The sequence below is a fragment of the Adiantum capillus-veneris genome, chromosome 27 (assembly GCF_014529385.1).
Source record: "Adiantum capillus-veneris isolate H3 chromosome 27, ASM1452938v2, whole genome shotgun sequence".
In the NCBI taxonomy this organism is placed as follows: Eukaryota; Viridiplantae; Streptophyta; class Polypodiopsida; order Polypodiales; family Pteridaceae; genus Adiantum; species Adiantum capillus-veneris.
Genome location: NC_140957.1, coordinates 51,354,459 through 51,381,298, shown reverse-complemented (window position 1 = coordinate 51,381,298; position 26,840 = coordinate 51,354,459). Strand labels below are relative to the sequence as shown.

General features: G+C 41.2%; 1 protein-coding gene and 1 pseudogene across 1 annotated transcript; one reads left to right on the top strand and one right to left on the bottom strand.

The window, feature by feature from the left end:
- Positions 1-5,172: 5,172 nt before the first annotated feature.
- On the bottom strand, positions 5,173-9,909 carry LOC147421965 (pentatricopeptide repeat-containing protein At2g03380, mitochondrial-like). The gene is made up of 11 exons (XM_086502995.1): positions 9,613-9,909; positions 8,804-9,080; positions 8,153-8,271; positions 7,824-8,108; positions 7,351-7,404; positions 6,992-7,235; positions 6,838-6,923; positions 6,595-6,740; positions 6,431-6,484; positions 6,158-6,362; positions 5,173-5,385 (listed from the first exon to the last, which is right to left on the bottom strand). The coding sequence occupies exons 1-11, from the start codon at positions 9,907-9,909 to the stop codon at positions 5,173-5,175; spliced, it is 1,980 nt and encodes a 659-aa protein (XP_086359121.1).
- A 529-nt stretch (positions 9,910-10,438) lies between these two features.
- On the top strand, positions 10,439-12,636 carry LOC147421964 (DEAD-box ATP-dependent RNA helicase 35 pseudogene; annotated as a pseudogene).
- Positions 12,637-26,840: the final 14,204 nt, after the last annotated feature.

Genomic DNA, 26,840 nt, shown 5'->3' with positions numbered 1-26,840 from the left:
TCCTATTTCCTTGGGTGCTATGGTTGTCCAGTGTGTGAGCTTAGGCTAGCTAGATCCTCTAACCGCTCTAATCCATCCTTTGTGTGTTTTAACTCATCGGATAGAGTGTTCGCTCTCGTTATCTCCTGGCTTTCATACGCGCTTTTCTAGCTTTCCAAGTGCTTCTCTGATTTTTCGTTTCTGAACTTGGGGCATCGATTTTTGGCTCTTCAATTTTGGGTTCGTTCGTCATTCTTTGAGCTTGGGCTCGTGTTACTGCTTGAATAGGTATTATTGTCTTGTTTTCTGACCCTCCACTGGAAGGAACTACTTCGAGCATGTTTAAGGTAGTATTTGCTCCTTTTCTCAGGTTCTTAGGGCAATCAGGAATCGAATGAGTAACTCCACACTTGGTGCAATATGTATTGACTCTAATGATTTCATCATGAGGACAGTCTCTTAGCCAATGGTCTTTGCCACACTAGTAGCAGGGTCCTTTAGGCTGTTGAGGTGCTCCTTGAGCTCCTCTTTGTTGGTATGCATGTCTCTGTCCGCTCATGCCTCCATTGGCTATGAACAACAATGTTTGTTCATCCAGGCTATATCTTCCTTCTCCTGCTGCCTGTGCAGCGGTTGGTGGTCCTGTATTTCCTATCATGCTCCATGGTTCTGGTGTTGAGGGTTCTTCCGGTGGATAATAGATAGGATTTGTCACATATCCATTGGGATCTTCATAGTATGCCTGCATAGGCACCAAAGCCTTCTCTTCTGATTCAGTTACGGTTGGTGTGTACCTTATGTCGACTGGTCGTAATCCTGGTAGGGGTGGTTATTGCCTCAACACTAGTTGTGGTCTTTCTACACCTACAGGTCCTGGTCGGTTGCCTACTTGATACCTAGGCATCGGTGGAATTTGAGGACATGCTACCTGAGCTTGGGGAGCATAAGGTCTCTCTCTCACATATCCCTTGTTAATATCACATTCTTCAGTCCCATGGTTTGTCCATTTTTGTTCAATAGCACACCACTTGGGCTATTTAGCCTGAGGTTTGGCGTACAAGTTAATCTTTTTTAGCACTTCCTCTACAAGCTGCTCCTGGTTTACAACTACTTCTCCTTTCGGTGTTGTCTTAGAAGACTTGCTTCCGCTTTGTTGTGAGGATGAATCATCGTCAACATCTTTGAATTCACCCTCTTTGTAGACCGCACAATTGTATACAAGGTAAAGAGCCTCCTTAGTTAACTCATTTAATGTCGTGCTCGTCTTCATATGTAAGTCCTTCTGGAGATCTGCATTCCTTAGTCCTTGAATAAATATAAGCATCAGTTTGGAGTGAGTTGGTAGTTCTTCCACAAGGCAGAACTTAACATATTTTTTTAGTCATAGAGCTTCCTTTCGCACAGATTCCCCGTCTTTCTGTTTGAATTTATGGATTTGTGAGAGTGTATTATGAGCTATCCCCTTTTTGAGAATTCCTCGATAAACTCGTCAAACACCTCCTCCATAGACTCAAAGTCTCTACGCTCCACAGAGTCGAGCCAAGTAGCAGTGTTATCCTCTAGGGTTAGTCCAAACCCTGCAAATTGGGTAGGGAAGTCTAACACCTCTTCCGCTGTAATTACACGCACAAAGGCTACTACATGATCTCTCGGATCCCTGTTTCCCATGTATTTCTTGTTTACCCATTTTTGCACTTGAGAAGGTCTAATTCTATGATGGTCTACAAATCTCATCATTGGATCTCCACGTACTATTCGATATACCTCCTCTGGTCTTCTGTAGTAGGTTGGTTCCTCTCCCAATGGTGATCCTAAGCCATAATTTCTAACAGTCCTTGCCAGAGATGGTTCATCTCTCTGAACTCGTTCTATGGGTGGTCTTCCAGGCTCTGTTGACCCTTGAGTCTTTGGCTTACTCTCTCCTTGATACCGTGAATAGAGTGGTGGTTCTTGTAAATCCGTTAGCCCTCGTGCTTCTTGATAACCATCTCGGTTTCGGTCCTGTTCCAATGTTGCACTCTGTCGAAGCCATGCCTGCAATGATGGTTGGGTTGGTGGTTAGTTTTGGTTGTTGAATATCTGGTTGGGTAGAATGTGAGGTCGCATCATACTCCTCTGAAAAGGGATTTGTCAACTTTCTAGGGGTGTAGGTTGGTCTTGGCACTTCATTGGGGGCATATGTTGATGCTCCTGGCACTGTTGCCTTTTCTACCTCCTCTGGAAGAATACGTTGGTATTCTCGCCCGTACCTATCAACAAAAATGATATCCTTCCCCATAGCAATTTCATAAGAGAATAAGTAAAGAGCCTCGTTTGGGTATGGTTCTTTGCAACAAAAGTAAGAGACTATTCCCTTGATCTCATGCTTGTAAATTCCCACATTCTCATTATAAGTTGAAACCGTGGTTGTTTTCTTATCATACATAGAAAGCGCTCCATGTCGATCAATGTTTGGTGGCGGTTCTTGAGTTTTTGAAACCATTTTTCCTTTTGCCACATTATCTCCATATCTATTGTAATCCTCAGGGTTAACTATGAGATAGTGGATTCCTTTTTCATCTCGAAATCTATCTCCATCATCATATACTCAAATTATCTCCAGTCTCTGAGCCGGTCTTTCTTCAATACAAATACACTTGCGTCCTCGATAGTCAAAATAAACTAGGGCCCCCCTTGAGTTTGTTCCTTCTAAGAAGATTACAGTGAGCTTGGAATCATTCAAAGGATTTCGGGAGGTGCTTCCTCCTGGCATTGGTCCGTCATAGGTGAAACCTCCTGGCTATTGACTACCCATCATGAAGAAGGATTTGTCTGATGAAGTGTCAGTATCACTACCCTCCTCAATAATCGGTGCTAGTGGATCTAGCCTTGCATGAGTTACACTCTCTTCAGTGGATACTAAACTACCTTGGTCACCTACCACCTTTTGGTCTCTAAAAATGTATCTTCCTGATCTTAAATTCATCAAACTTAGCAATGCAATTTATTACAAATCCAACCACTCACCTGGCAAAGGATCACTCTCCGCACAACTTCTTGCTTTGCCGTTGAATATACCTGTACACAAGCATTTAATTTCGGCAATCGAATCAAAGCATCTAACCGCTAGAGGTGATTTTAGTAATGATTGGTATAACTGGAGAGTTAACCTCAACCACTACTGTATTTTATACACTTTTGATGTTCTGGATTAGGTCTGCTAATCTGGAACTGTACTTCCCCTTTTCGTCGGTCAATTTACCTGAAAAAGTCTTAATTCTATCTTTGCTCTGTCAAAAGGTCAAACAAGGTACAAATTCACTTCTGAAAAAAGTTCTGAAACCCTTAAGTCAAATGGAACATCAATGTATAGCCTCAGTCAGATTTTCTCTTCACTAAGCCCCAGTAGACATCCTACGCGTAGGATGTCTCCTGCTTTGTTTTGCTTGGATTTTTGCATTATGGATTTCGCTTGATGTGCTGAGTCCACAGTTGTGTTTACTTTTTTATTTGGACACCTATAAGCTGGTTAATGGATCAGAAATCTGTTCCAACAGCCTACTGTTGGTTTGATCAGTCTAATCAACTCCAATTTGGACCAAAATTGACTAGGAGGCTTGCCTTAGGCTATACAACACCCTGCTATGCCTTCAGTCAAATTATGGATTCAATTTCTTGGTTTAGACATTCTACAGGTAGCATGTCTCTTTGCTCAAAATGGCTTCAATTGCAAATCAAAGACTCTCCTTAAGGTTCTGATTACTTTCGTATGCTCAAAACTGAGTGTGGAGTGCAAAATCACACAGATGACATCCAACGCGTAGAATGTCTTTTTGGCCTGTCTGACCCTAGACTTGACCCACAACTTCCCCTTGATGTCAACAACCCAGTGGTATGCTTAGATTTTGGTTTGGATTTCAAAAGTCCCCAATTTTAGTTGTTCTAGCCTTTTTTAATCAAAAGTGCTAAAGTTTGCTTAGAACCCAATTTTCTCACCCAAATGAGATGAAACCTCTCTCAGTCACTCAATATATCATGCAGATCATGCTCATTCAACCATCCTATGGTTTTGGTCTTAAAATAATGCCTTGGCACAATTTGGGTAGGATGTCTGGAAATTTCTGTCTATCTGGCCTTATCCTGTCAAGATATGGTCAAATTTCCACTTTCCAGGTGAAAAAAGGGTAAAACCTACCTTCTACACACACTAGTCAACTCAAAATTCCAAAATTTCCACTAGATTAGCCTGTAGACATCCTACGCGTAGGATGTCTCCTTGCTTAAAATTAATTTTTTTCCTGACAGAAATGCTCCTGATACTCTGCAGCTCTATCAGAAACACTCACAGCAACTTTTGGACTTCACTTCAGCTTTCAAACACACTTTTGCGTCTTTTACAACCTTGTGATGAATCTAACAAGCAAGTATACATGCATGAAGTGCTCTAGATCCTGAATCATGATGTCATACTTACTCTACTCCTACTCCTCATGTGAAATGGTGATAATGGTGTTTTGGTTGCTTCCTGGCCTCTCCGAACTCTCAAGCTCTCCTCTCACCACTTCTACCACTCCAACTCCTACTCATTACACCACAACATAACTAAGAACTACCTAAGTCGAAGGATCTAGGCCAGACACACACTCCCTAGACTCCCTCTAAGACCTAGAGAGTCCTCCACCCTCTGATCTTAATTGCTCTTGACAGCAACGCAGAATGCTTTTTTTAATTCGTTATTTTATTCACTTGAAGCTTTTGACGGCGTAGTTTTTTTAGAGCTTTCAGTGCTGAGGTCAAAAAGACCAACCATGCAAGTATAGTGTTCTTTGTTTGGTGCAATGTCATGTTTTTCCCTCATGTTATCAAAATGCATCAGACCCTCATAGACTAAACCTGAGTGCCTACAAGCATAGAGCACATTGACATAAGTGATTGCATTGGGGGAAATTCCATCTTGCTGCATGCATTGAAAACAGTCCAGAGCTTCGTTGGCCCGCCCTTGTTGGGCATATCCTCCTATAAGTGCAGTCCAAGAAACTACATTTGGGGAGAAACCCTCCCTTCCATTCGCTGAAAACACCCCTTAGCTTCCTGGCCCTGCCCTAATCGGGCATATCCTGTAATCAGTGCATTCCAAGAAACTTCATTCCGGACAGAAAGAATGGTCAAGAACTTGTTCGTGCTTTCAAAGTACACCCACACTTGGCATACATGTCAAGCAAGCATTGCCAAGCACACGACATCTTTTTGTAACAGCCCCTGCCTAACAATCTCATCATGACTCTGCTTGCCCATGATAGCGTTTTGCATCATGCCGCATGCCTTCAAAACACAAGCACAACGTGACCGCATCCGGAGAGAAGCCCTTACTTTGCATCCGATGAAAACAGCCAAGCACTTCCTGGCCCTGATCTTGTTGGGCATATCCTGCAATCAATGCATTCCAAGAGACTGCATCCTCCGGACATAAAGCTCGTCAAGAAGTTGTTGTGCTTGGGAATGTACATTACACTTGGCATATATGTCAACCAAAGCATTACCAAGACAATTTTTTGCAACAGCCCTCGACTAACAAGCTCATTGAATTTGTTTTCCTGTGTCGACGTCTTTCAAAGTGCCACATGCCTTTAAAATGCAACCATAGGTGACTGCATCTGGAGAGAAGCCCTCGCTTCACATCCGCTAGAAACATCCCAATGCTTCTTGGCCCTGCCCCTGTTAAGCATAACCTGTAGTCAATGCATTCCAAGAGACCGCATCTCGATCAGAAAGCTCATGAAGAACTTGTTGAGCTTTCAAAAGTACACCACACTTGGCATACATGTCAACCAAAGCATTGCCAAGCATGACAGTTCTTTTCAACTGAATGTGGAGAGAAACCCTCACTTCGCATACAATGGAAACAATTCAAAGTTTCATGGCCTTGGCCTTGTTGGGCATATCCTGCGATTAATGCAGTCCAGAGAGGACTGACATCTCAGTTGGGAAGCTCGTCCATGAAACTTCTGGTTCTAGTGCTGTTTCCAAAGTACACCCCACAATTATAGATATATATAGTATCCAACGCATTGCAATTGCGCACGGCATTTCTTCTCCAACAACCTTTGACTAACAATCTCGTCATGAATTTGTTTGCCCAGATCAACGTCTTGAATAATACCTAATACAGCATGCCTTCAAGGCACAAGCATAGGGGTACCGCATCAGGAGACAGGCCCTCGCTTCGCAAGCGATGAAAATAGCCCAGAGCTTTGTGACCCTGCCCTGTCGGGCATATCCAACAAGTGCAGTCCAACGTGACACTATCCCGGAGTGGAAGCTCATCAACAACTTGTTGTTGCCGTGACAAGTGCACCGCACTTAATATACAAACTGGCCCAACAAGCTCTCCAACCGACGACAACCTGGACTAGAAGCTCATCAACAACTTGTTGTGCCTCGACAAGTGCCACCGCGCACTTAACATACATACTGGCCAACAAGCTCTGTAACCCGCGAACTGCTTGTGGAGAAGATCGAATTGCTCCTAAGAGCAACGCAAAATGCTTGTTTTAATTCGTTATTTTATTCACTTGGTAGCTTTTGACGGCGTAGTTTTTTTTAGAGCTTTTCAGTGCTGGGGTCAAAAAGATAAACCATGCAAGTATAGTGTTCTTTGTTAGTGCAATGTCATGTTTTTCCCTCATGTTATCAAAATGCATCTGACCCTCATAGACTAAACCTGAGTGGCTACATGCATACACATTGACATAAGTGATTGCATTGGGGGAAATGCCATCTTGCTGCATGCATTGAAAACACTACAGAGCTTCGTTGGCCCGCCCTTGCTGGGCATGTCCTCCTATCAGTGCAGTCCAAGAAACTACATTGGGGAGAAACCCTCCCACCGCATTCGTTGAAAACACCCCTTAGCTTCATGGCTCTACCTTGTCGGGCATATCCTGTAATCAGTGCATTCCAAGAGACTTCATTCCGGACAGAAAGCTGGTCAAGAACTTGTTGTGCTTTCAAAAGTACACCACACTTGGCATACATGTCAAGCAAAGCATTGCAAGCACGACATCTTTTCGTAACAGCCCCTGCCTAACAATCTCATCATGACTCTGCTTGCCCATCATAGCGTTTTTCATCATGCCGCATGCCTTCAAAACACAAGCACAAGTGACCGCATCCGGAGAGAAGCCCTTACTTTGCATCCGATGAAAACAGCCAAGCACTTCCTGGCCCTGATCTTGTTGGGCATATCCTGCAATCAATGCATTCCAAGAGACTGCATCCTGGACATAAATCTCGTCAAGAAGTTGTTGTGCTTTGGAATGTACATTACACTTGGCATATATGTCAACCAAAGCATTGCCAAGAGACAATTTTTTGCAACAGCCCTCGACTTACAAGCTCATCATGAATTTGTTTTCCTGTGTCGACGTCTTTCAAAGTGCCACATGCCTTCAAAATGCAAGCATAGGTGACTGCATCTGGAGAGAAGCCCTCGCTTCGCATCCGCTAGAAAACATCCCAATGCTTCTTGGCCCTGCCCCTGTTGGGCATAACTTGTAGTCAATGCATTCCAAGAGACCGCATCTCGATCAAGAAGCTCGTGAAGAACTTGTTGAGCTTTCAAAAGTACACCACACTTGGCATACATGTCAACCAAAGCATTGCCAAGCATGACAGTTCTTTTCAACTGTATGTGGAGAGAAACCCTCACTTTGCATACAATGGAAACAATTCAAAGTTTCCTGGCCCTGGCCTTGTTGGGCATATCCTGCGATTAATGCAGTCCAAGAGATGACATCTCGGTTGGGAAGCTCGTCCAGAACTTGTTGTGCTTTCCAAAGTACACCACAATTAGCATATATGTATACCAACGCATTGCCAAGCACGGTATTCTTCTCCAACAACCTTTGACTAACAATCTCGTCATGAATTTGTGTGCCCAGATCAATGTCTTGAATAATACCGCATGCCTTCAAGGCACAAGCATAGGTGACCGCATCAAGAGACAGGCCCTCGCTTCGCAAGCGATGAAAATAGCCCAGAGCTTCGTGACCCTGCCCATGTCGGGCATATCCAATAAGTGCAGTCCAACTAACGACATCCCGGACTGGAAGCTCATCAACAACTTGTTGTGCCGTGACAAGTGCACCGCACTTAATTTACATATTGGCCAACAAGCTCTCCAACCGACGACAACCCGGACTAGAAGTTCATCAACAACTTGTTGTGCCTCGACAAGTGCACCGCACTTAACATACATACTGGCCAACAAGCTCTGTAACCCGCGAACTGCTTGTGGAGAAGATGGAATTGCTCCTAAGAGCAATGCAGAATGCTTGTTTTAATTCGTTATTTTATTCACTCAGTAGCTTTTGACGGTGTAGTTTTTTTTAGAGCTTTTCAATGCTGGGGTAAAAAAGATCAACCATGCAAGTATAGTGTTCTTTGGTTAGTGCAATGTCATGTTTTTCCCTCATGTTATCAAAATGCATCTGACCCTCATAGACTAAACTTTAGTGGCTACATGCATAGAGCACATTGACATAAGTGATTGCATTGGGGGAAATGCCATCTTGCTGCATGCATTGAAAACACTCTAGAGCTTCGTTGGCAAGCCCTTGCTGGGCATATCCTCCTATCAGTGCAGTCCAAGAAACTACATTGGGGGAGAAACCCTCCCACCGCATTCGCTAAAAACACCCCTTAGCTTCTTGGCCCTGCCCTTGTCGGGCATATCCTGTAATCAGTGCATTCCAAGAGACTTCATTCCGGACAGAAAGCTGGTCAAGAACTTGTTGTGCTTTCAAAAGTACACCACACTTGGCATACATGTCAAGCAAAGCATTGCCAAGCACGATATCTTTTTGTAACAGCCCCTGCCTAACAATCTCATCATGACTCTGCTTGCCCATGATAGCGTTTGGCATCATGCCGCATGCCTTCAAAACACAAGCACAGGTGACCGCATCCGGAGAGAAGCCCTTACTTTGCATCCGATGAAAACAGCCAAGCACTTCCTGGCCCTGATCTTGTTGGGCATATCCTGCAATCAATGCATTCCAAGAGACTGCATCCCGGACATAAAGCTCGTCAAGAAGTTGTTGTGCTTTGGAATGTACATTACACTTGGCATATATGTCAACCAAAGCATTACCAAGACAATTTTTTGCAACAGCCCTCGACTAACAAGCTCATTGAATTTGTTTTCCTATGTTGACGTCTTTCAAAGTGCCACATGCCTTCAAAATGCAACCATAGGTGACTGCATCTGGAGAGAAGCCCTCGCTTCGCATCCGCTAGAAACATCCCAATGCTTCTTGGCCTTGCCCCTGTTGGGCATAACCTGTAGTCAATGCATTCCAAGAGACCGCATCTCGATCAGGAAGCTCGTGAAGAACTTGTTGAGCTTTCAAAAGTACACCACACTTGGCATACATGTCAACCAAAGCATTGCCAAGCATGACAGTTCTTTTCAACTGCATGTGGAGAGAAACCCTCACTTCGCATACAATGGAAACAATTCAAAGTTTCATGGCCCTGGCCTTGTTGGGCATATCCTGCAATTAATGCAGTCCAAGAGATGACATCTCGGTTGGGAAGCTTGTCTAGAACTTGTTGTGCTTTCCAAAGTACACCACAATTAGCATATATGTATACCAACGCATTGCCAAGCACGACATTCTTCTCCAACAACCTTTGATTAACAATCTCGTCATGAATTTGTTTGCCTAGATCAACGTCTTGAATAATACCGCATGCCTTCAAGGCACAAGCATAGGTGACCGCATCAGGAGACAGGCCCTCGCTTCGCAAGCGATGAAAATAGCCCATAGCTTCGTGACCCTGCCCATGTCGGGCATATCCAATAACTGCAATCCAAGCGACGACATCCCGGACTGGAAGCTCATCAACAACTTGTTGTGCCGTGACAAGTGCACCGCACTTAACATACATACTGGCCAACAAGCTCTGTAACCTGCGAACTGCTTGTGGAGAAGATCGAATTGCTCCTGAGAGCAACGCAGAATGCTTTTTTTACTTCGTTATTTTATTCACTTGGTAGCTTTTGACAGCGTAGTTTTTTTTGAGAGCTTTTCAATGTTTGGGTTTTTTTTAAAAAGAGGAGCCACATGGGCTAACGACATGCTAGGGATTTGGAATTGCCCATCACACTAACGAAGTAATGAGGACCCTAAGGATGGGTTTAGACTAGGCGACGGACGAAAAAAGCAAAGGGGCGTTCTTCCTCCATGGCAAAATTTAATTGGCTGGAGTTGAGGCACTCTTCCCGCCGACCCTCCGTTTTTCTTCCAACCCCCCCCAAGAGTTGATGGCCTCTCTCAGCCCCCTTCACTTTTTCACTTTTCCTCCTCCACACTGTTCACACTAGACGGTGGCACATTTAAGAAACCTTGTTTCTTCCGCCGGTTCAGTCTGAACCCAGCCTAAGCTCGCACAATTAAGACCAACTCCGTTTGCAGTTTAAAAAACTGGGCTTTAAAACCTCTTATGTATAGAGAGAGAGAGAGAAAATATATACTGAGAGAGAAGGGTCTCTCTGCGCAACGTTGGGTGAGATGGCGTTGAGAGAGGAAATTGCCGAAGAAGAAGACGACGTTGGTGGTAGCAGGGACCCTGTAGTGAGTGGTACAGGGAAAAGGCCTCATGAAGAGCAGGAAGACGCAGGCCCTGGAGATGCAGACGGTGATGAAGAATATCAGGAGTATGTGCCTGTCAAGAAGAGAAAACAGCTTGAAGCCCAGAAATTCCTGCAGAGAAAGGGCCGTGGCCTTGCGTCCTCTACCACTGAGGATGGAGATGAACAAGGTATTTCTGAGTCAAAACCTAGTCTTCTTGTTAAAGCCTCCCAGCTCAAGAAGGATCTCCCTGAAATTAGTGCCACGGAGCAGCTTGTCAACCAGGAGAAAGAGATGATTGAGCGGCTCTCAGAGCGCAAGACACTCATGTCTGTACGTGAACTCGCTAAGGGCATTCAGTACACAGAATCCATGGAGACGGGCTGGAAACCCCCTTCCCATGTTCGCCACATGAGTGAGAAAGAGTGCGAGGAGATTCGCAAGCAATGGCACATCCTTGTTGAAGGGGAGGGCATTCCTCCCCCTTGCAAGAACTTTAAGGACATGCGCCTCCCTGATGCTATTCTTCAAAAGCTCAAGAACAAGGGCATCACCCGGCCGACTCCCATCCAGGTGCAAGGCCTCCCTGTTATTCTGTCTGGTAGAGACATGATTGGGATTGCCTTCACTGGCTCAGGTAAGACTCTTGTGTTTATCTTACCCTTGATTATGCTGGCCTTGCAAGAAGAATTGAGGATGCCTCTCCATGGCGGGGAGGGCCCCTTGGAATGGTTGTGTGTCCATCACGCGAGCTTGCAAGGCAGACCTTTGATGTGGTGGAAGAGTTTGTATCAGTGCTGAAGAGTAAGGGAGGATACCCAGACCTTAGGTCCATGCTTTGCATAGGGGGCATTGACATGCGATCTCAGCTTGAAGTTGTCAAGAGAGGTGTTCACATTGTGGTCGCCACCCCCGGAAGACTGAAAGATATGCTGGCAAAGAAACGGATGAATCTTGACAACTGCAAATATCTGACACTGGATGAGGCAGATAGGCTCATAGATCTGGGATTTGAAGAGGACATCCGAGAGGTGTTCGACCATTTCAAGGCTCAGAGGCAGACACTCCTTTTTTCTGCAACCATGCCAAAGAAAATTCAAAATTTTGCAAAGAGTGCCCTAGTGAAACCTGTTATAGTGAATGTTGGGAGGGCAGGTGCTGCTAATCTGGATGTCATTCAAGAAGTAGAGTATGTAAAGCAAGAAGCCAAGATGGTGTACCTTCTAGAATGCTTGCAGAAAACCCCTCCACCTGTGTTGATTTTTTGCGAGAACAAGGCAGATGTGGACGCCATTCATGAGTACCTGCTTAGAAAAGGGGTTGAAGCTGTTGCCATACATGGAGGAAAAGATCAAGAGGACCGAGAGTATGCCATTGCATCCTTCAAAGCTGGTAAGAAGGACGTCTTAGTTGCTACGGACGTGGCCTCCAAGGGTTTGGACTTCCCAGATATTCAGCATGTGATAAACTATGATATGCCAGCAGAGATTGAAAACTATGTTCACAGGATAGGTCGTACTGGACGTTGTGGCAAGACTGGCATCGCCACATCATTCATCAACAAGAATCAGAGTGAGACTATACTTCTTGACTTGAAGCATCTATTGAAGGAGGCAAAGCAGAGGATACCCCCAGTTTTGGCTACTCTTGATGACCCTATGGAAGATGTTGAAGAGCTGGCAAAGGCAAGCGGTGTGAAAAGGGTGTGCCTACTGTGGTGGATTGGGTCATCGGATTGGAGAATGCCCCAAGTTGGAGCATCAGAAGAGCCAGGCTATTGCAGGGACAAGAAGAGACTATCTTGGTTCGGGAGGTTATGGAGGAGAGATTTAATGGAAATGACTATTTTTGTATGAATATTGCAAGTTCAGGCATTGGAAATCCTCTGATAACTATGCTATGAATTCTACATGCAGAGCTTTTCTTCGACCTCATAATGTAATCTCTTGATGTTATGTTGCCATTCTATAACTCGTGTCGGACGTACATTGAGTTCAGTAAAGCATCTCAAGCAAAAAAAAGAGATTTTATCTTTTACTGCAAAGTGGTCTGTAAATTAGGGCTCTACTAAAATTTTACACAAAGTATCCATATCTCACTGCCTTAGGTGCCACAAGGAGTCTCTTAAGTCCATTCAGCCGCAACAAGGCTAGAACTTTGTTGCTTTTTGTAAGTCTGGACTGTGTGTATGTATTACCTGAGTATCAAAGCACGCCTTTCAGTCTTGTTACACGGTCTTTGTTTTTGGTATACAGCGGCAAGAATATGGGCGTTGCAGCGAAGCTACTATAAAAACAACGATGGAAAAAGAGCGAAAGGGAGGAAAGTTGTAAGGGTTCTATCTTCCTGGGGACACATTTTGTGGGTTGATGGAGGCTTCACGGATTAAGCATGTTATTGGTTGCATTGGGGCAAGCAAAAGCAGAAAATTTACTGATATGCGTCCCGAATTCAGAAACTTGGTGCAAGAGCTTTACTTGAGGCTTGAGTACGGCTTGAGGCCAAATAGAGGATCCCTTGTGGACTGTATGTCAACATTGCTGTGAATTTTTATATAGAGTTGCAGAGTTAAAAATATCATGAGGAGCCTGTTAAGAGCACTGCCCATTACTTTGAAGTTTCAGGACCAGTTTGGTAACCCAAGCATTGGCTGATTAATTTGACAAAGATTTTGGTGACCTTTCATGTTGAACAACTGCGGAGTTCCATTAAATATGCTAGCAGATCTTTTATTTGGTAGTAGGTAGTACCAAGGAATGCTGATTTGCAAACTGGGGTTGGCTTAATTGGGTTGATGATGACAGTGCCTTGTGCACCACTAAACTTGGCACCAACTTACGAATGGAAATTTTCAGAGGCATGCCAAACACACTGCCCTCTTTGCAAGTCAACATTGCAGTGCCGTTGTTCCGTTATCTTAGGCTTAATGCTCTATGAATTAGGTTGAAATTTTCAGTATAACAAAATTCCCACCTATGCGTCTTTTTGAAAGAGTGCTCAAATCAATTTTTTTGCTTCAAAAAGATAAATATAGCAAGGCCAACAAGTGAAATTTTCACGAGGCCTACCATATACACAACCCTTTTTACAAGTCATTATTGCAAATACACTTCTTTTCATTATCTTATTCTTAATTTTCCATCCATTTGATTTGGGTCTTCTCTATGATAGCATTTTCATCAATGGTTTTACACACTTGGTAATGAGTGTTACTCATCTCTTTCATCAACCAAACTCCCAAGTGAAGAAGAGTATTCATTACTAAGGCTTTTCTCTTTGGGCAAGCTAAAAGGGCAAGGCTTATTAGTCTGCGCATGGTGTTAATATACCACGTGAGTTCAGAAGAAGGGGTACGTTATGAAGAGAATGGGATATAAGTGGGCCTTTTTATTTGGCAATTTAAAGAAATACTTAAAACTTAATCAAGCTTTAACCAAAAGGTAGAATGGTGGGGTAGATAGCTTAGACATGCTTAGATAAAATTACTTTTTCTTTTTTCTTGAAGAGTATATGTAGATATTATCAGATCTGGTTGGAGTTACTCTCCCCTCCAAATGTACCTTTTCAATTTTCAAATATTAAAAAGCTTCCTCTTATTCTTTCTCTTCTCTCTTTCTTCTTCTTTCTCTCCTTCTAAAAGTTTCCCAAGCTCTCTCTCTCTCTCTCTCTCTCTCTCTCTCCAGCTGCTAAAAAGTGCAAATTTGCAATCTTTATCCTCACTCTCTTTAAAACGCATTGGCATCTATTTCTTTTCTCTTAGTTTCATGCTAGGACACCTTTTGTGAAGTAGTTTACCACTCACCATTTTAACTTTGTACATCTTCTTTGAGATTTGCAACCTCTGCTAAAAAGTGCAAATTTGCAATCTTTATCCTCACTCTCTGTAAAACGCATTGGCATCTATTTCATTTCTCTTAGTTTCATGCTAGGACACCTTTTTGTGAAGTAGTTTACCACTCACCATTTTAACTTTGTACATCTTCTTTGAGATTTGTAACCTCTTCCTCCATAGCTACAAGTTTCTTTTAAAAGACCTACAACTCTTTCTTCATAGCTACAACCTCCTCCTTTTAGATCTATAACCTCTTTCCATAGCTTCAACATCTCCTTTTAAACCAACAACCTCTTTCTCCATAGGTCCAACGTCTCTTTGTAGAGCTACAATTTCTTTCTCCATAGCTCTCCAACATCTCTTTCCTTGAACAAAGTTCCCTACCTCACTTTTGTTCTCTTCCCAAGCTTACATCTCTCTTTCGAGTTTTGTAACCTCTTTCTTGATGTGCAACATTAACTTCCCTACTCTGACTCCTTATCACTTTCAAGATCTCTTTCCACAATTGTTGTAACATGTGTGTGGTGTGTGTGTTGTGTGTGTGTGTGTGTGTGTGTGTGTGTGTGTGTGTGTGTGTGTGTGAACTATGCACTATGCAAGTAATTTTTAGCAGGAGTGTGTTTACTCATAACTACCAAAGGATTACAATGGAGTAGAGATCTACTTTACATGGTGTCAATGCAGTGGAATGAAAGGGGTGCATGTAAGCATTATCAAGGGTCACAAATTTTCAAGGTTGTCAAAGGATCCTTGGGTAAGTGCAAGTTCTTGCAAAGTGTGTGTGGTTAGTGTATTTCCCCCTTTTTTTGTGTTTAAAATTAGGACTCTTTATTAATCACTTTTAACAAATTTATATATTCAACAACATTGGGAACTCGTATTAGTACCTCCAAAAGAGTCATTTATAAGATGCTAATCAATGGCTTGGGAAACTTGACTTCAATGCATTTCATCAATGTAGGCCACAAGTATGAAAATTTGGCTTAAATTCAACAATATTCAAATACTTGCTCTTGGAAGAGGTAAAGTGTTGAATTCTCATATTGCTATGGATTTAAGAGGCTCACATTGTATTTAGCTTTTGATACTATACATCTTTGTGTTCATATTTAATTTGCAAAAGGTGTATCACAAAAGTCAATAACTTGAAATTTCATAGAGATTATGTCAGCAACATTTGAATGCTCAAGCCCTAGGGAGATAAAATCAATCACTTAGTGGCTATTGCAGACCAAGAATGAACCAAACCAAGCTGGACATTCAAGTGTGGAACCAAACTTCAACAACCAGATTGAAGGTTTCTGCTGAAGTTGCAACAAATGAAAGACAAGATGAAGGGGCCAAAGAGGTGGAGCAATACAATAAAATGGGAGGTACCCTTTGTCATGGTGATAGGACAGAGACCTGAGAACCTAGCTCTATTTCCTATGTTTTGAACACTTATGTAGATGTATCATATGCTAAGCGAGTGGGTTCATCTAGTTACTTAATGCAATACAATCTTTAACATCTTACATTGTTCATCTCTTTACTTGCTTTGCTCTTTGTCATTGTCTTGAAGTACTTTATGTTATTATTTAATTAGTGGTTAATTACTTGTCTTGAAATACTAAAGTTTCTCCCATTTTTTAGGCCCCATCGAAATTTGTATCGAGGCTCATATTAACCAGAAACTCTTGTAGTTGACATGTTTCTGTACATAAGTGGATGCCAATGGTGCCTAGTGAAAGGTTGTTCACAAGGCACCATAAAACAAAAAAAGATCATTATTGGTATTTTTAAATAAAGGACATCTCAATCTAAAATGTGGACATGACAAATGTGGTTGCTAATAGTATAATCAACCTTTATAGACATTAAGAATAGAATGGGCTATATGAGAGCGTCTTAAATTTGGCAGTTTAAGGAAGTACTTAAAACTTAAGTACTTACTTATTTGATAGTTTAAAGAAATACTTAAACTTAATTGTAAGAAACTTAGGTTTGAGACAAGGATGTGTCAAGCTTCAACTGAGAAGCTATATACACATGTTGTACCTTTGCTAGCCGATTGCCATATTGAGTTTGCTTGAAATCTTTGATTCTCCCCTTCCAATATGGTGCACCCGCACCCGAGAAGCCATACGTATTCTAGACACCTTGTGTACACCTCTTAAGCTTGGCTGCATTGTCACTTGCATAAATCATTCATAGTTGATAACAAGCTAAGGACCGCTATCATCTTGCACATTGTTGCAACTAATCGAGTAAATAAAACTCTCGGGTTGACAAGCACTTGGAGACTCCATAAAATGAATGCAACACACCCTGCAAAAAAATCAATATTAGTTTATATACACGATTATTCTTAGTGCAACATAACCAACAAAGCTAAGATGTATACAAAGACAGACAATGGCACCCCTACAAATCTCTACATGCAAGATGAAAACAAAAACCAATATGGTGAGTGAAGTTATGAAATGTAAATAGGAATGAAGCTCTCTGTTCTTACCAACATATATTCTGAAAGAAGCTTAATGATCTTACAAAAAAATGCTCCTATGCCTAATCTTCAAAACAATGTTGATGAGTGAGGGAGACCAATCAGATGTAGATGCCAAGCAGAAGGACCAAGGAAGGTGTTCATGAATATACTCTAGAAGCAGCCATTTCTTCATATTTACAACTTTATGCAGAGGTGTGAATGTGAGGTTGAGTGATCAATGGAGAAGGGAGGTTTCAAACCTCTATTGCAAGAGGTATTTGGAGGGAAAAGTGGGCTTGAAGACGGCGACGTAGGTTTCATAACTGGAGGTGAGAGAGGATAGGGGTAGCAGCCTTGGAGAGAGTAAAGAGAAGAGAGAGGTTTGAAGGAGATGTAGGTTTCAAAACTGGAGGGAAGAGAGGATAGAGCTAGCAGCTTTGGAGAGAGTAAAGAGGAGAGAGAGAGAATGTCAACACATTTTTTGAAAGACCCCATTTTAGGGAGGAAAGGATGGGGGAAGTCAACAACCTCTAGAGAGATAAAGAGTGGGTTTTTATCCCAACTTTATGGAAAAAGTTCAAAATCTTAAATTTTCTCATTTGATTAATGAAGAAAACATTCCAGCTCTAAGCCTATATGCTTGACCAGTCACTTTTAGGACTCACCAAACCCACCATTTTAGTCCACATTGGCAGCGCCCCCATTTGCCTATACCTAAATCTCATTTTTAATCCCATGGAAAATAAAGAGGCCCTACTACACCCCCATTCCTTTTCTAATGATTTTAATTCAAAATATGTAGACAAATTAATAAAATTACATTGACAAAAATGGTTTTTTCAATTCATTTTAGAAAAAACTCTTCATAAGTTATCAAATGTTAACTAGCTTCGATACAAGTAAAAGGAAACCTCCAAGCCAAGGATGCATCAAGGATTACATGAGCACCCATTGTAAAAATATCTTTTATTTTTCGTTAATGTAACCTTGTGTAATGTGGTACGCGTTTGTTAAGAGTTCCATCTTGTAATAAAGATGCCAATTAGTATGCTTGGATAGCATATATAGTTAGTGTGGAGCCCTAATGGCCTTGGGTGCTTGGACAATGCATAGGCAAAATCCGAGGTATATAAGATACTATCGAAGGTATGAAATGACTAATTTAAGAACTCTCATTATGTGTGAACTCTCTTGGTGGGATAGCTAATTCAAGAGTTTGTGGCAATGGCTATGGAGTCCTTGAGCTTCTCCATACTCGTTGGGCTTTAGGTTAAATGTTAATGTTCACTCCCTTTCCACTACTTGTCACTTTATTTTCATAGTTTTTTATGTGAAGATATGATTAGTGTGATTTATTCACCAATTACCCGTTAATCTTTCTCCCCTAATTGCTCTTTTCATAAGCATTTTCATGTGTAGATGTGCTTAGTGTGATTTATTCATCAATTATCGGTTAATCTATGTGGGTTTTAACCTAATTACAGAGAAAACTTCACAAAGACCCTACTTTCTCTTTCATTTCATATCATTTCATGTATGATTTGATCGTATGCATTGGACTTGCATGGTTTGATGATCGTGTTCAATAATGGTTGCTATGATTGATTAATGCATGCTTGACTCATTGGATCCCTAATGTGTGCTTTTGTTAAGTGATAAGTGAGTGTTGAGTAGAGATTATCTAGTGTGTGCACAATTGTCGCTATGTGTGTGTGTGTGTGTGTGTGTGTGTGTGCTTGTTTTGTGTGATAAGTGAGTGTTGAGTAGAGATTAGCTAGTGTGTGTGTGCCATTATTGCTATGTGTGCAGATTGAGTTAGTAGAAGATAGGAGAAGTGGGTTGGAGGATGCTAACTCTCCCATTTCCATTAAGCACATCATAGAGAGGTCGCCTCTTCTTAATTCAATAATTTCCTCACTATTTTTTAATGAGGGTTTTCATGCTCTAACCAAGCTATGATCCATGTATTAATGATTTTGTTGGATTGCTACAAGCGCGATGCTACAAAGCTCTAACATTGGGCACGATTGTTGGGAATTTACAAAAGACCCAAAGAAACGGGGTGGTTGACAATATCATCATATCTCCATTTGGACAAAGATTGTAAGAACTTACCATCTACACTATATATAATAGAGATTAAAATTTTCAAGGAAGGAGAGGGCCTCCACGTGTCACTCATTGGTTCAATTCAAAAAAAGACCTTCTAAAATGGAAAAAAGGGTAAGATTTAAAATGCAAAAGTGAAGTGTAAGATTGTAAGAAATGACAAGTTTTTCAGAATGTAAAAATACTTTCTAATCTACATAGAATAAATGTACATGTTTAAGTTTAAATGCACATAACAAAAAAACTAATTTCTAGAAGTTAGTAGTTCTTTAAAGAGATTGAAAAAAAGAAAAAGCATGTGTAGCCTTGACTTGGGGTTGTTTCACTTTGAGAAAATGCAAGAAAATGAAGGGCTCATTATCCATGTCATAGAGAGAGAGAGAGAGAGAGAGAGAGAGAGAGAGAGAGAGATTTTACCATTGAGCTCTAGGGCTTCGTCTCACCCAAGGAACCCTTCAAGCCCTTCAAATTGTAGAATATCATGGATTTCTTGGAATTATATAGTATTTTCAAAAGGGTAGCTAACATTTTCACCTATAGAAAATCGAGATAAAATGTCCGACAAAAACCAACCCTCACATTGGCACCCCAAATAGGGAGAGAGATTGCCCAGTTGACGTACCTTTTACCAATTTTGGGATATTTTGTCTTTTTTACTTCTAAGAGTTAAACTATGGACCATACTTTAAAATCTATAAATTCTCTAAATTTTGACAAGCAAAGGTGCCAAAAAATGTGTGTGTGTGTGTGTGTGTGTGTGTGTGTGTTGTGGTGTGTGTGAGTGTGAGAGAGAGAGAGAGAGAGAGAGAGAGAGAGGACTTTCACCCGACAAATGATGGGGCTAGGAGAAGGGGGGAGAGAGAAGAGAGAACAAAATGTAAGGGTGTAGGAACTATCTAAAGAGACGTTAAAGTTACACAACAAATCTTTCACAATTGAATATCTATGGGAAGGAGAGAGAGAGAGAGAGAGAAGAGAGAGAGAGGAGAGAGAGAGAGAGAGAGAAAGAGAGAAAAGAAGAAGAAGAAGAAGAAGAAAAATTTTAATCCTATAGGAATTTATTCACATGAAAGTTGTCAGATATATCTTTTTGGGATTATTCACATGAAAGTTGTTTTCATGTGAATAATCCCAAAAGATATATCTGACAACTTTCATGTGAATAAATCCAAAAAGATATCACATGAAAGTTGTCAGATATATCTTTTGGGATTATTCACATGAAAACAACTTTCATGTGAATAATCCCAAAAAGATATATCTGACAACTTTCATGTGAATAAATTCCTATGGATTAAAATTTTTCTTCTTCTTCTTCTTTTCTCTCTCTCTCTCTCTTTCACACACACACACACTTTGTTCGGACTCTAGCACAGGACCAGAGCGTAGATACATGTGTCTTGGGTTGGCCTTCAATGTCCAAGTACCCTCAAAGGTTACTTGCTTTTTTTGTGGGTGTTTTGCATCCCGTTGTTTACTTGATTTTTTTCTTGTTTTTAATGTGTTGATTTTTTTTATTGAAGTGTGTGATAGCTCAAAAACGAGCTATCACTTTAAGGGTCGCTCTGTGCTTTATAGCACAATTTTTGGGCATCTGACGTTCCATTGGTCCTCAAAAAATCAATTTTTAGCTACGTGTGAAGCTAAAATTCGTTTTTTTAAAAGGCGACTGAGGCCTAGGCCTGAGCGTGAGCTTGGGCTTGGGTCTGGGAGATATTCCCAATCCCGGTACTACCTTTAATTTTTTTTTACAAAAAAAAAATTATTTTTTTATTTTTTTAAAAAAAAAAGGATAAGGCCGCCGCGGCCTGCGTGAGAGCACACACACAGTCTCTCTACCTACTTCTAACTAATATACCTACTCTTACACACTTACACACTCTATTAACTCTCACTAATCTACTTCCTACTTACTGTACACAGAAAACTAACTACCTTAATACACAGAGAATAAACACAGAACTTTTGAAAACTCCATTAATAAAAAAAAACACAGTATAACACCAAATCCCTCTTCTCAACACACACACACTCCTTCCTTACCTTTCCTACAATAGAAATTGCACCACGGAGAAGCACAGAGTGCTACTCAAGCTTCATGTATGGCACTCCTCGGCAGCGGCGCCAAAAATGTGCGCGTATGTCGCACGTGTCAATGCAAGGAACTTGAGGATACACCGTGTGCGAGCCACAAATGGCTCCAAGCACACAACAAGCCTAAACTAGTAATCTCAAAGAAGGCGATGGTGTGTCACTCACCGCTCTACGCTTGCTTCGTGGAGGATTCCTCGCCGCGAAGAAGAAGGAGACGCCGCTACACTGCGCTCAACCGCTTCACTGCCGTCGTGCCTTCGTAATGCTCGATCGCCCACACACTCCCTCTCTCTCCCTCTCTCACTCTCTCTCTCTCTCACACACACACAAAGAGATGAAGAAGAAGAAGAAGGAGATGGAGCAAGAGCACTCTTCAATTGCACAAATGAGAGAATGAGTGAATTTTAGGTTTAGTTGACTTTTATATGAGCTCGCCCCATTCACACTTGGGCGCCCATGATTAGCCAACTAATCCCTTGAATGTTCCAGTTAGAGTGCGCCTCTCATCGGCAATCACTCTTACCCTTTTCCTATTGGACCGACAAGCCCGGTACCTGACTCTACCAAATAAATAATGCAATGTCCGCCGTAGGTTAGAACGTCCGTCGTAGGTGATAGGGTGTTCGTGAGCTGTGAGGGTTAACAAATCCATTCACCTCTATCTCCCTACTCTTCCTCTCTTTAGATTTGATAATATGCTCAATTATGTTAATCAATTGATAATGATTATTTTAGTTGTAACCAAGTGTAATCTTATATCCCTCGCCTCCTTCTCCTCTCTCTCTCTCTCTCTCTCTCTCTCTTTCTTTTTCTTCTGTTTTATATTTAAAAATTATATACAATATTCTTTAGTTTTTATTGAGAGGAGGGAAACACCAGAATTTGAATGGGGGGGAGGGATTAAGCCAGAATTTGAAAGTTTAGATGCTAATTTTGCAGTCGGATATAACAACGGTAATAAGCGCGGCAATAACAGCGGTAATAACAATGAAGAAAGTCGTGGTAATACTTTAAACACAAAAAAACACCCCTGCCCTCCTCTCTCTTGCTTCTCTAATTGACTTTGCACCTTCTCTCTACAAAACGCGGTAAAACAGCACAGTAAACAGTTGGAGATTTTCATAGTGAACCTTTTAGGGAGTTCTTCTCAAGGCATGTAGGGAGTTGAAAAAAAATTAAAAAACAAATGATTTCATGTAAAATTGTTATTTTTTAAGAGCCATCTTTTAAATACAATCGAACAAAAATTGTTCAATATTTTTGATATCCCTTGTAGACCCCTTTAAAACCTTCAAAGCATATTCAAACTTTTTTGAAAAATACATGGATATGTATACAATGAGAATCTATGCATATACTATTTTTTTAAAAAAAACTGCCGACTTATACAATGAGAATCTATGCAGATACTATTTCTTAAAAAAAAACTATCGACTTGGTTTAGGCCTCGTGAACATGTATGCTGTTAAATTTAAAAGCCAATTTTGTGGCTTCTTATGATTTTTAGAAAACTTATTTTTTTAATTTCGCAGTTTTTTAGGATAATCGGAATACTAGACTTTTCCTCTATGTCATAGGAACTCAATGGTATCCTATGATCAAGCTTTCTTGAAAAATATACAATCTTAGATTCAATTTTATAGAACTAGGTGTCAAGCCACTATTGTGGCTGAATCCACTTAAGTGGCTCAAACAAAAACCTAAAGTTAAGGCTCATTTTTTAGTATTTTTCTTTGGGAACAAAAAATTCCTCTGATTCCATCCAAGTAGCACCGGAGGATTGAACATCATCCAAATAGTGAATAAAGTGGTCTTCTAGAGAAGTTAGAATAATACATAATGCTTGCTTGTCCTTTTGTTTTTGCTCGAGAGATAACGCTCTAGTAATTGCAACCGATGTGCTTGCTTCATTCATTGAAAAAAGTTTCACGACACTCCACAGATTTTTTCGCATAAGATAGCCTTTTACCTTTATTTGCCAAGTATAGAAGCCAATTCCATTGAACTTATCGACTATCGATGCTATATTGAGCTGCAAAAGAGCTTGATCCAGAAGACTAATGTCGAATACAAGTCGATTTTCCACACCACCATTAGAGAAAATTGTGCAGTCTTTTTTATGATACTTTTTGAGATGTGATGTAATTCAAATAGTGGCTTTTAAATTTTGAGCCAAGGCTTGCCAATTTGCTGCAAATTTGGAATTTAATTTTTTTAAGCTTAAAAGTAAGCCTTCAGATCACTTGCCAATTTACTACTGTAAGCACAGAGCACTAAGGGTGTGAATAAGCTCTTGATTAAATCCAAAGGGCTCAAAGAGGGCGGACAATTTAAACGCAGTGTGAAAATTTAAAAAAAATCAAACTTCTATAATGGTAACCATGCACAGAGTTTGCAAGGTAGCAAAGCTTTCGCTCCACGGTCAAAGCAACCAGGCTCCAATGGGAGCTATTTCAACAAGTAAGGTCAACTGAGATGCATGTTTCCAACATACACATAGAAGGTATATTTTTAATAATGAAAACTCTTACTCTTCATTGTAAGCTAGTGTCTCCATGTTGATGATTTGAAACCAATCAAATCTCTCCACCAACGATGTATTCTTGGATGAGAGAACTACAGAAAGCTAAGAGTCGAGAATGGAAACCTCACCCTAGACTTTCCATGCAACATTCAAACCACAAAACTGTGAGCAAATATATATTCTATCATGCAAAACGCACAGTAAACTTGCAGCAAAAACAAGATGCAGAAAAAATCACTAACCACAAAAAACAACTAATAATTGAGTTCGTCAGCTCTCTACTAAGGTCCCCAAAAAATTTTGATCTCATGGGGCCCAAAATTGAAATAGAGGATGCATCCCCATATCACAATAACTACATCAGAATGTGGGTAAAGACACTCTACGACATCCACATTAGCTTCGTACTGCACCATTGCCAATCGTTGCTCATGGTGCTCAACATTACGTGCTTCCTCATCTGCTTGAAAGTCCAATTTTTGTGCTTCCACTTTTCTTTGAAATTCTTGTTCTATATTTAGACGGGTTCTATACTGATGGATATCTGTAGAAATGTCAACCACCTTGACCTTTCCTACTAGTGGGATTCTCAAAATGTTGTCCATCTTTTTGTCAGATATAGCCACAAGCACGAATGTTTGTCGTAACTAAACCTGATGAGCGGAAGGGAGTTCAAATCCCATGACATGAATGTTGATCTGTGGGCATGAGTAGTCATAACATAGATGTACTGAAATAGCTTGACAGAAAAATCCTTCATTGCTTTGTGGAGGAAACCCATTGCACTACGAGATCATTTGAAATCAAGGTTTTTTCAATCGCAAATTTCACGGACAACTCTCTAGAAAGGTAGCTTTGGTATAGCATGGGAAATATGTTTCTGGAGATTTTTGAGCTCCAATAGCACACTTCAATTTTGCTCATAGCTCCTGCTTCTCATGGTCGCACATAGATGAGGCAAAGTTTTTCTTAGCACACATGACGTTGATGCTTGATGAGCATCATATTGAGCCCTGCTAGATGATCATTCACTCTAGTAAAGATTCCTAGGAGTCTGCTTTGTAGGAGACATCAAGGAACGGCTAACACATGGGAATCAGGGAGAGTGGCAAGAAAACAATTCAAATGAGTGTGAAGGTATTCCAAACAAGATTGTGTGGGCTAAGAGAGAGAACTGATATGGATTAGAAAAAAGTGCTTCACAAGAGTGAGCGAGAGATGTAGAGCACACACACATAATTATGAAATTGAGAGGACGACTACTATCATGATGATGTTCATAAATGAAGATCATGGCACACATTAGGAAGAGGATGGGGTATAAGAGGGCCTCTTTATTTTCCATGAGATTATGGAGGTGATTAACATTTTGACAAATAGATGCCGCCATGGTGCAAGAATGGTGAGTGTGTAAGAAAGGTGTAAGAGTTGTCAAAGGATACACTTTCCCCTCCTTATGATTTTTGGACTCCCATAACTCCTACATACGATCTTTGATTTGAGTAGAGACTATAGATATGTAATCTTCATGGCAAGCTCTTACCGTAGATATGTTACATGATATGGTGTTGCCCAGTAGATTTTAAATTTCATTTTGGGGGGAAAATTTGAATTCAAATAAACTAGCTATTTTGTATGATTGAATTCAAAAGCCATTTTTTGATTGCTTTCTTGATACTAGAGGTTTGACACCCTTAAACTTCCAAATAAAGAGGCCCTCCTAGACCCTATTCTCTTCCTAATGATTGGAAAGTGCCCGATTGAATGCATGGATGACATGTGGCAGTACATTGTGGGTCTATACGTACACACACATACATATATTCTTATATGTGTGTGTTGTAAGGTTGCAATATAGAGCGAGGAGAGGTTGACCAAAAAAGGTACACATGGCTCCTCACATTGTGCCATGATAGGCAGTCATGCCAGAACGCGATGAGGTGTGAGATGTTCAACAATCTCACTAGCCATCGCGTTGTGGCACGACTGGTACACGTGGCAGTCATGCCAGATCATGATGAGTCGTGAGATGTTCAACAGACCCACGGCCCATCGCGTTGTTGTGCAACTGATACAAGTGGTAGTTGCACCACAACACGATGACGTGTTGGATGTTAAACATATTCATAGCCCATCAGGTTGTGCCACGACTTTCATGTGGCAGCCACCCCACAACGGGATGTGCCATGGGTATGTCTAGAATTCCACACCTCAACTCATTGCGGCTAGACTTCTTGTCATGGCACAACATGATGAAAAGCATAAGGTATATTTTCACTACAACATCCTCTCGTGTTGTACCGTGACCTTTCAATACACACACACACACACACACACAAATATTTACGTGTGTATACACACACACACACACATATACATTCTCATATATTTTAATATATGTATAGGTATATTTGCAGGTCATTAATTGAAATCAGCAATGATGAGGATGGCCATGATGCCAATGACAATGATGAGGGTGGTTGTCATGTTAATGGGCCTCATGACCTTTTGTGAGAAGCCTATAAATAAGAACCAAAAGTGTGCCCATAATCGTCTGAGTGAGTTGAGCGTGCATCCCCATCTTTCACATCATATGTCTTAGTCACTCCTTACTTCTCATTGTGTGCCATCTGTGTGTGTGTGTGTGTGTGGCAACCCCTTCCCGTAGGAGTCAAGTAAATGCCATCTTCGTGCAGAGACATAGAAGGTGGGTGGAGGAGGTTGCACATACCAACGAAGACGGGTGAAGGAGAGGTCTTTGCGTAGAGACACGAAGATGGAGAAGGGTGGCAAGGTGCAAGGGGGAGGCCGCTAAGTCCAAAAGAGGTTGAGGGGGGGGATCGGGGAATGTGGGCGGTGATGCAGACAAGGGCACATATGGAGAAGGTAGGCTGAGGCACAAATGATGAAGGGAGTAGATGGCGAATGCGGGATGAGGTGAAGATGAATAATGGGCTTTTTAGGGGGAATCTTCTTGGTTTTTTTTTTTGATATAGAGACAGCAAGTAGGTAGGAGAGCATGAGAGAGTAGAGGCTATGTCCCACCAATTATTATGGATCGAAGTGGGAGTTTGTCCAAAAATTAGAGGTACTTGGGAGATAAATTTTTATATGCAAATGCAAGTATTGTCCTTGTGTATATGATGGAGGGCCAAACCGCATTAGATCTCATATTCTAGGGTAAGTGTTCCAAAATGCTTAGCTGCACATGATGTTGTGAAC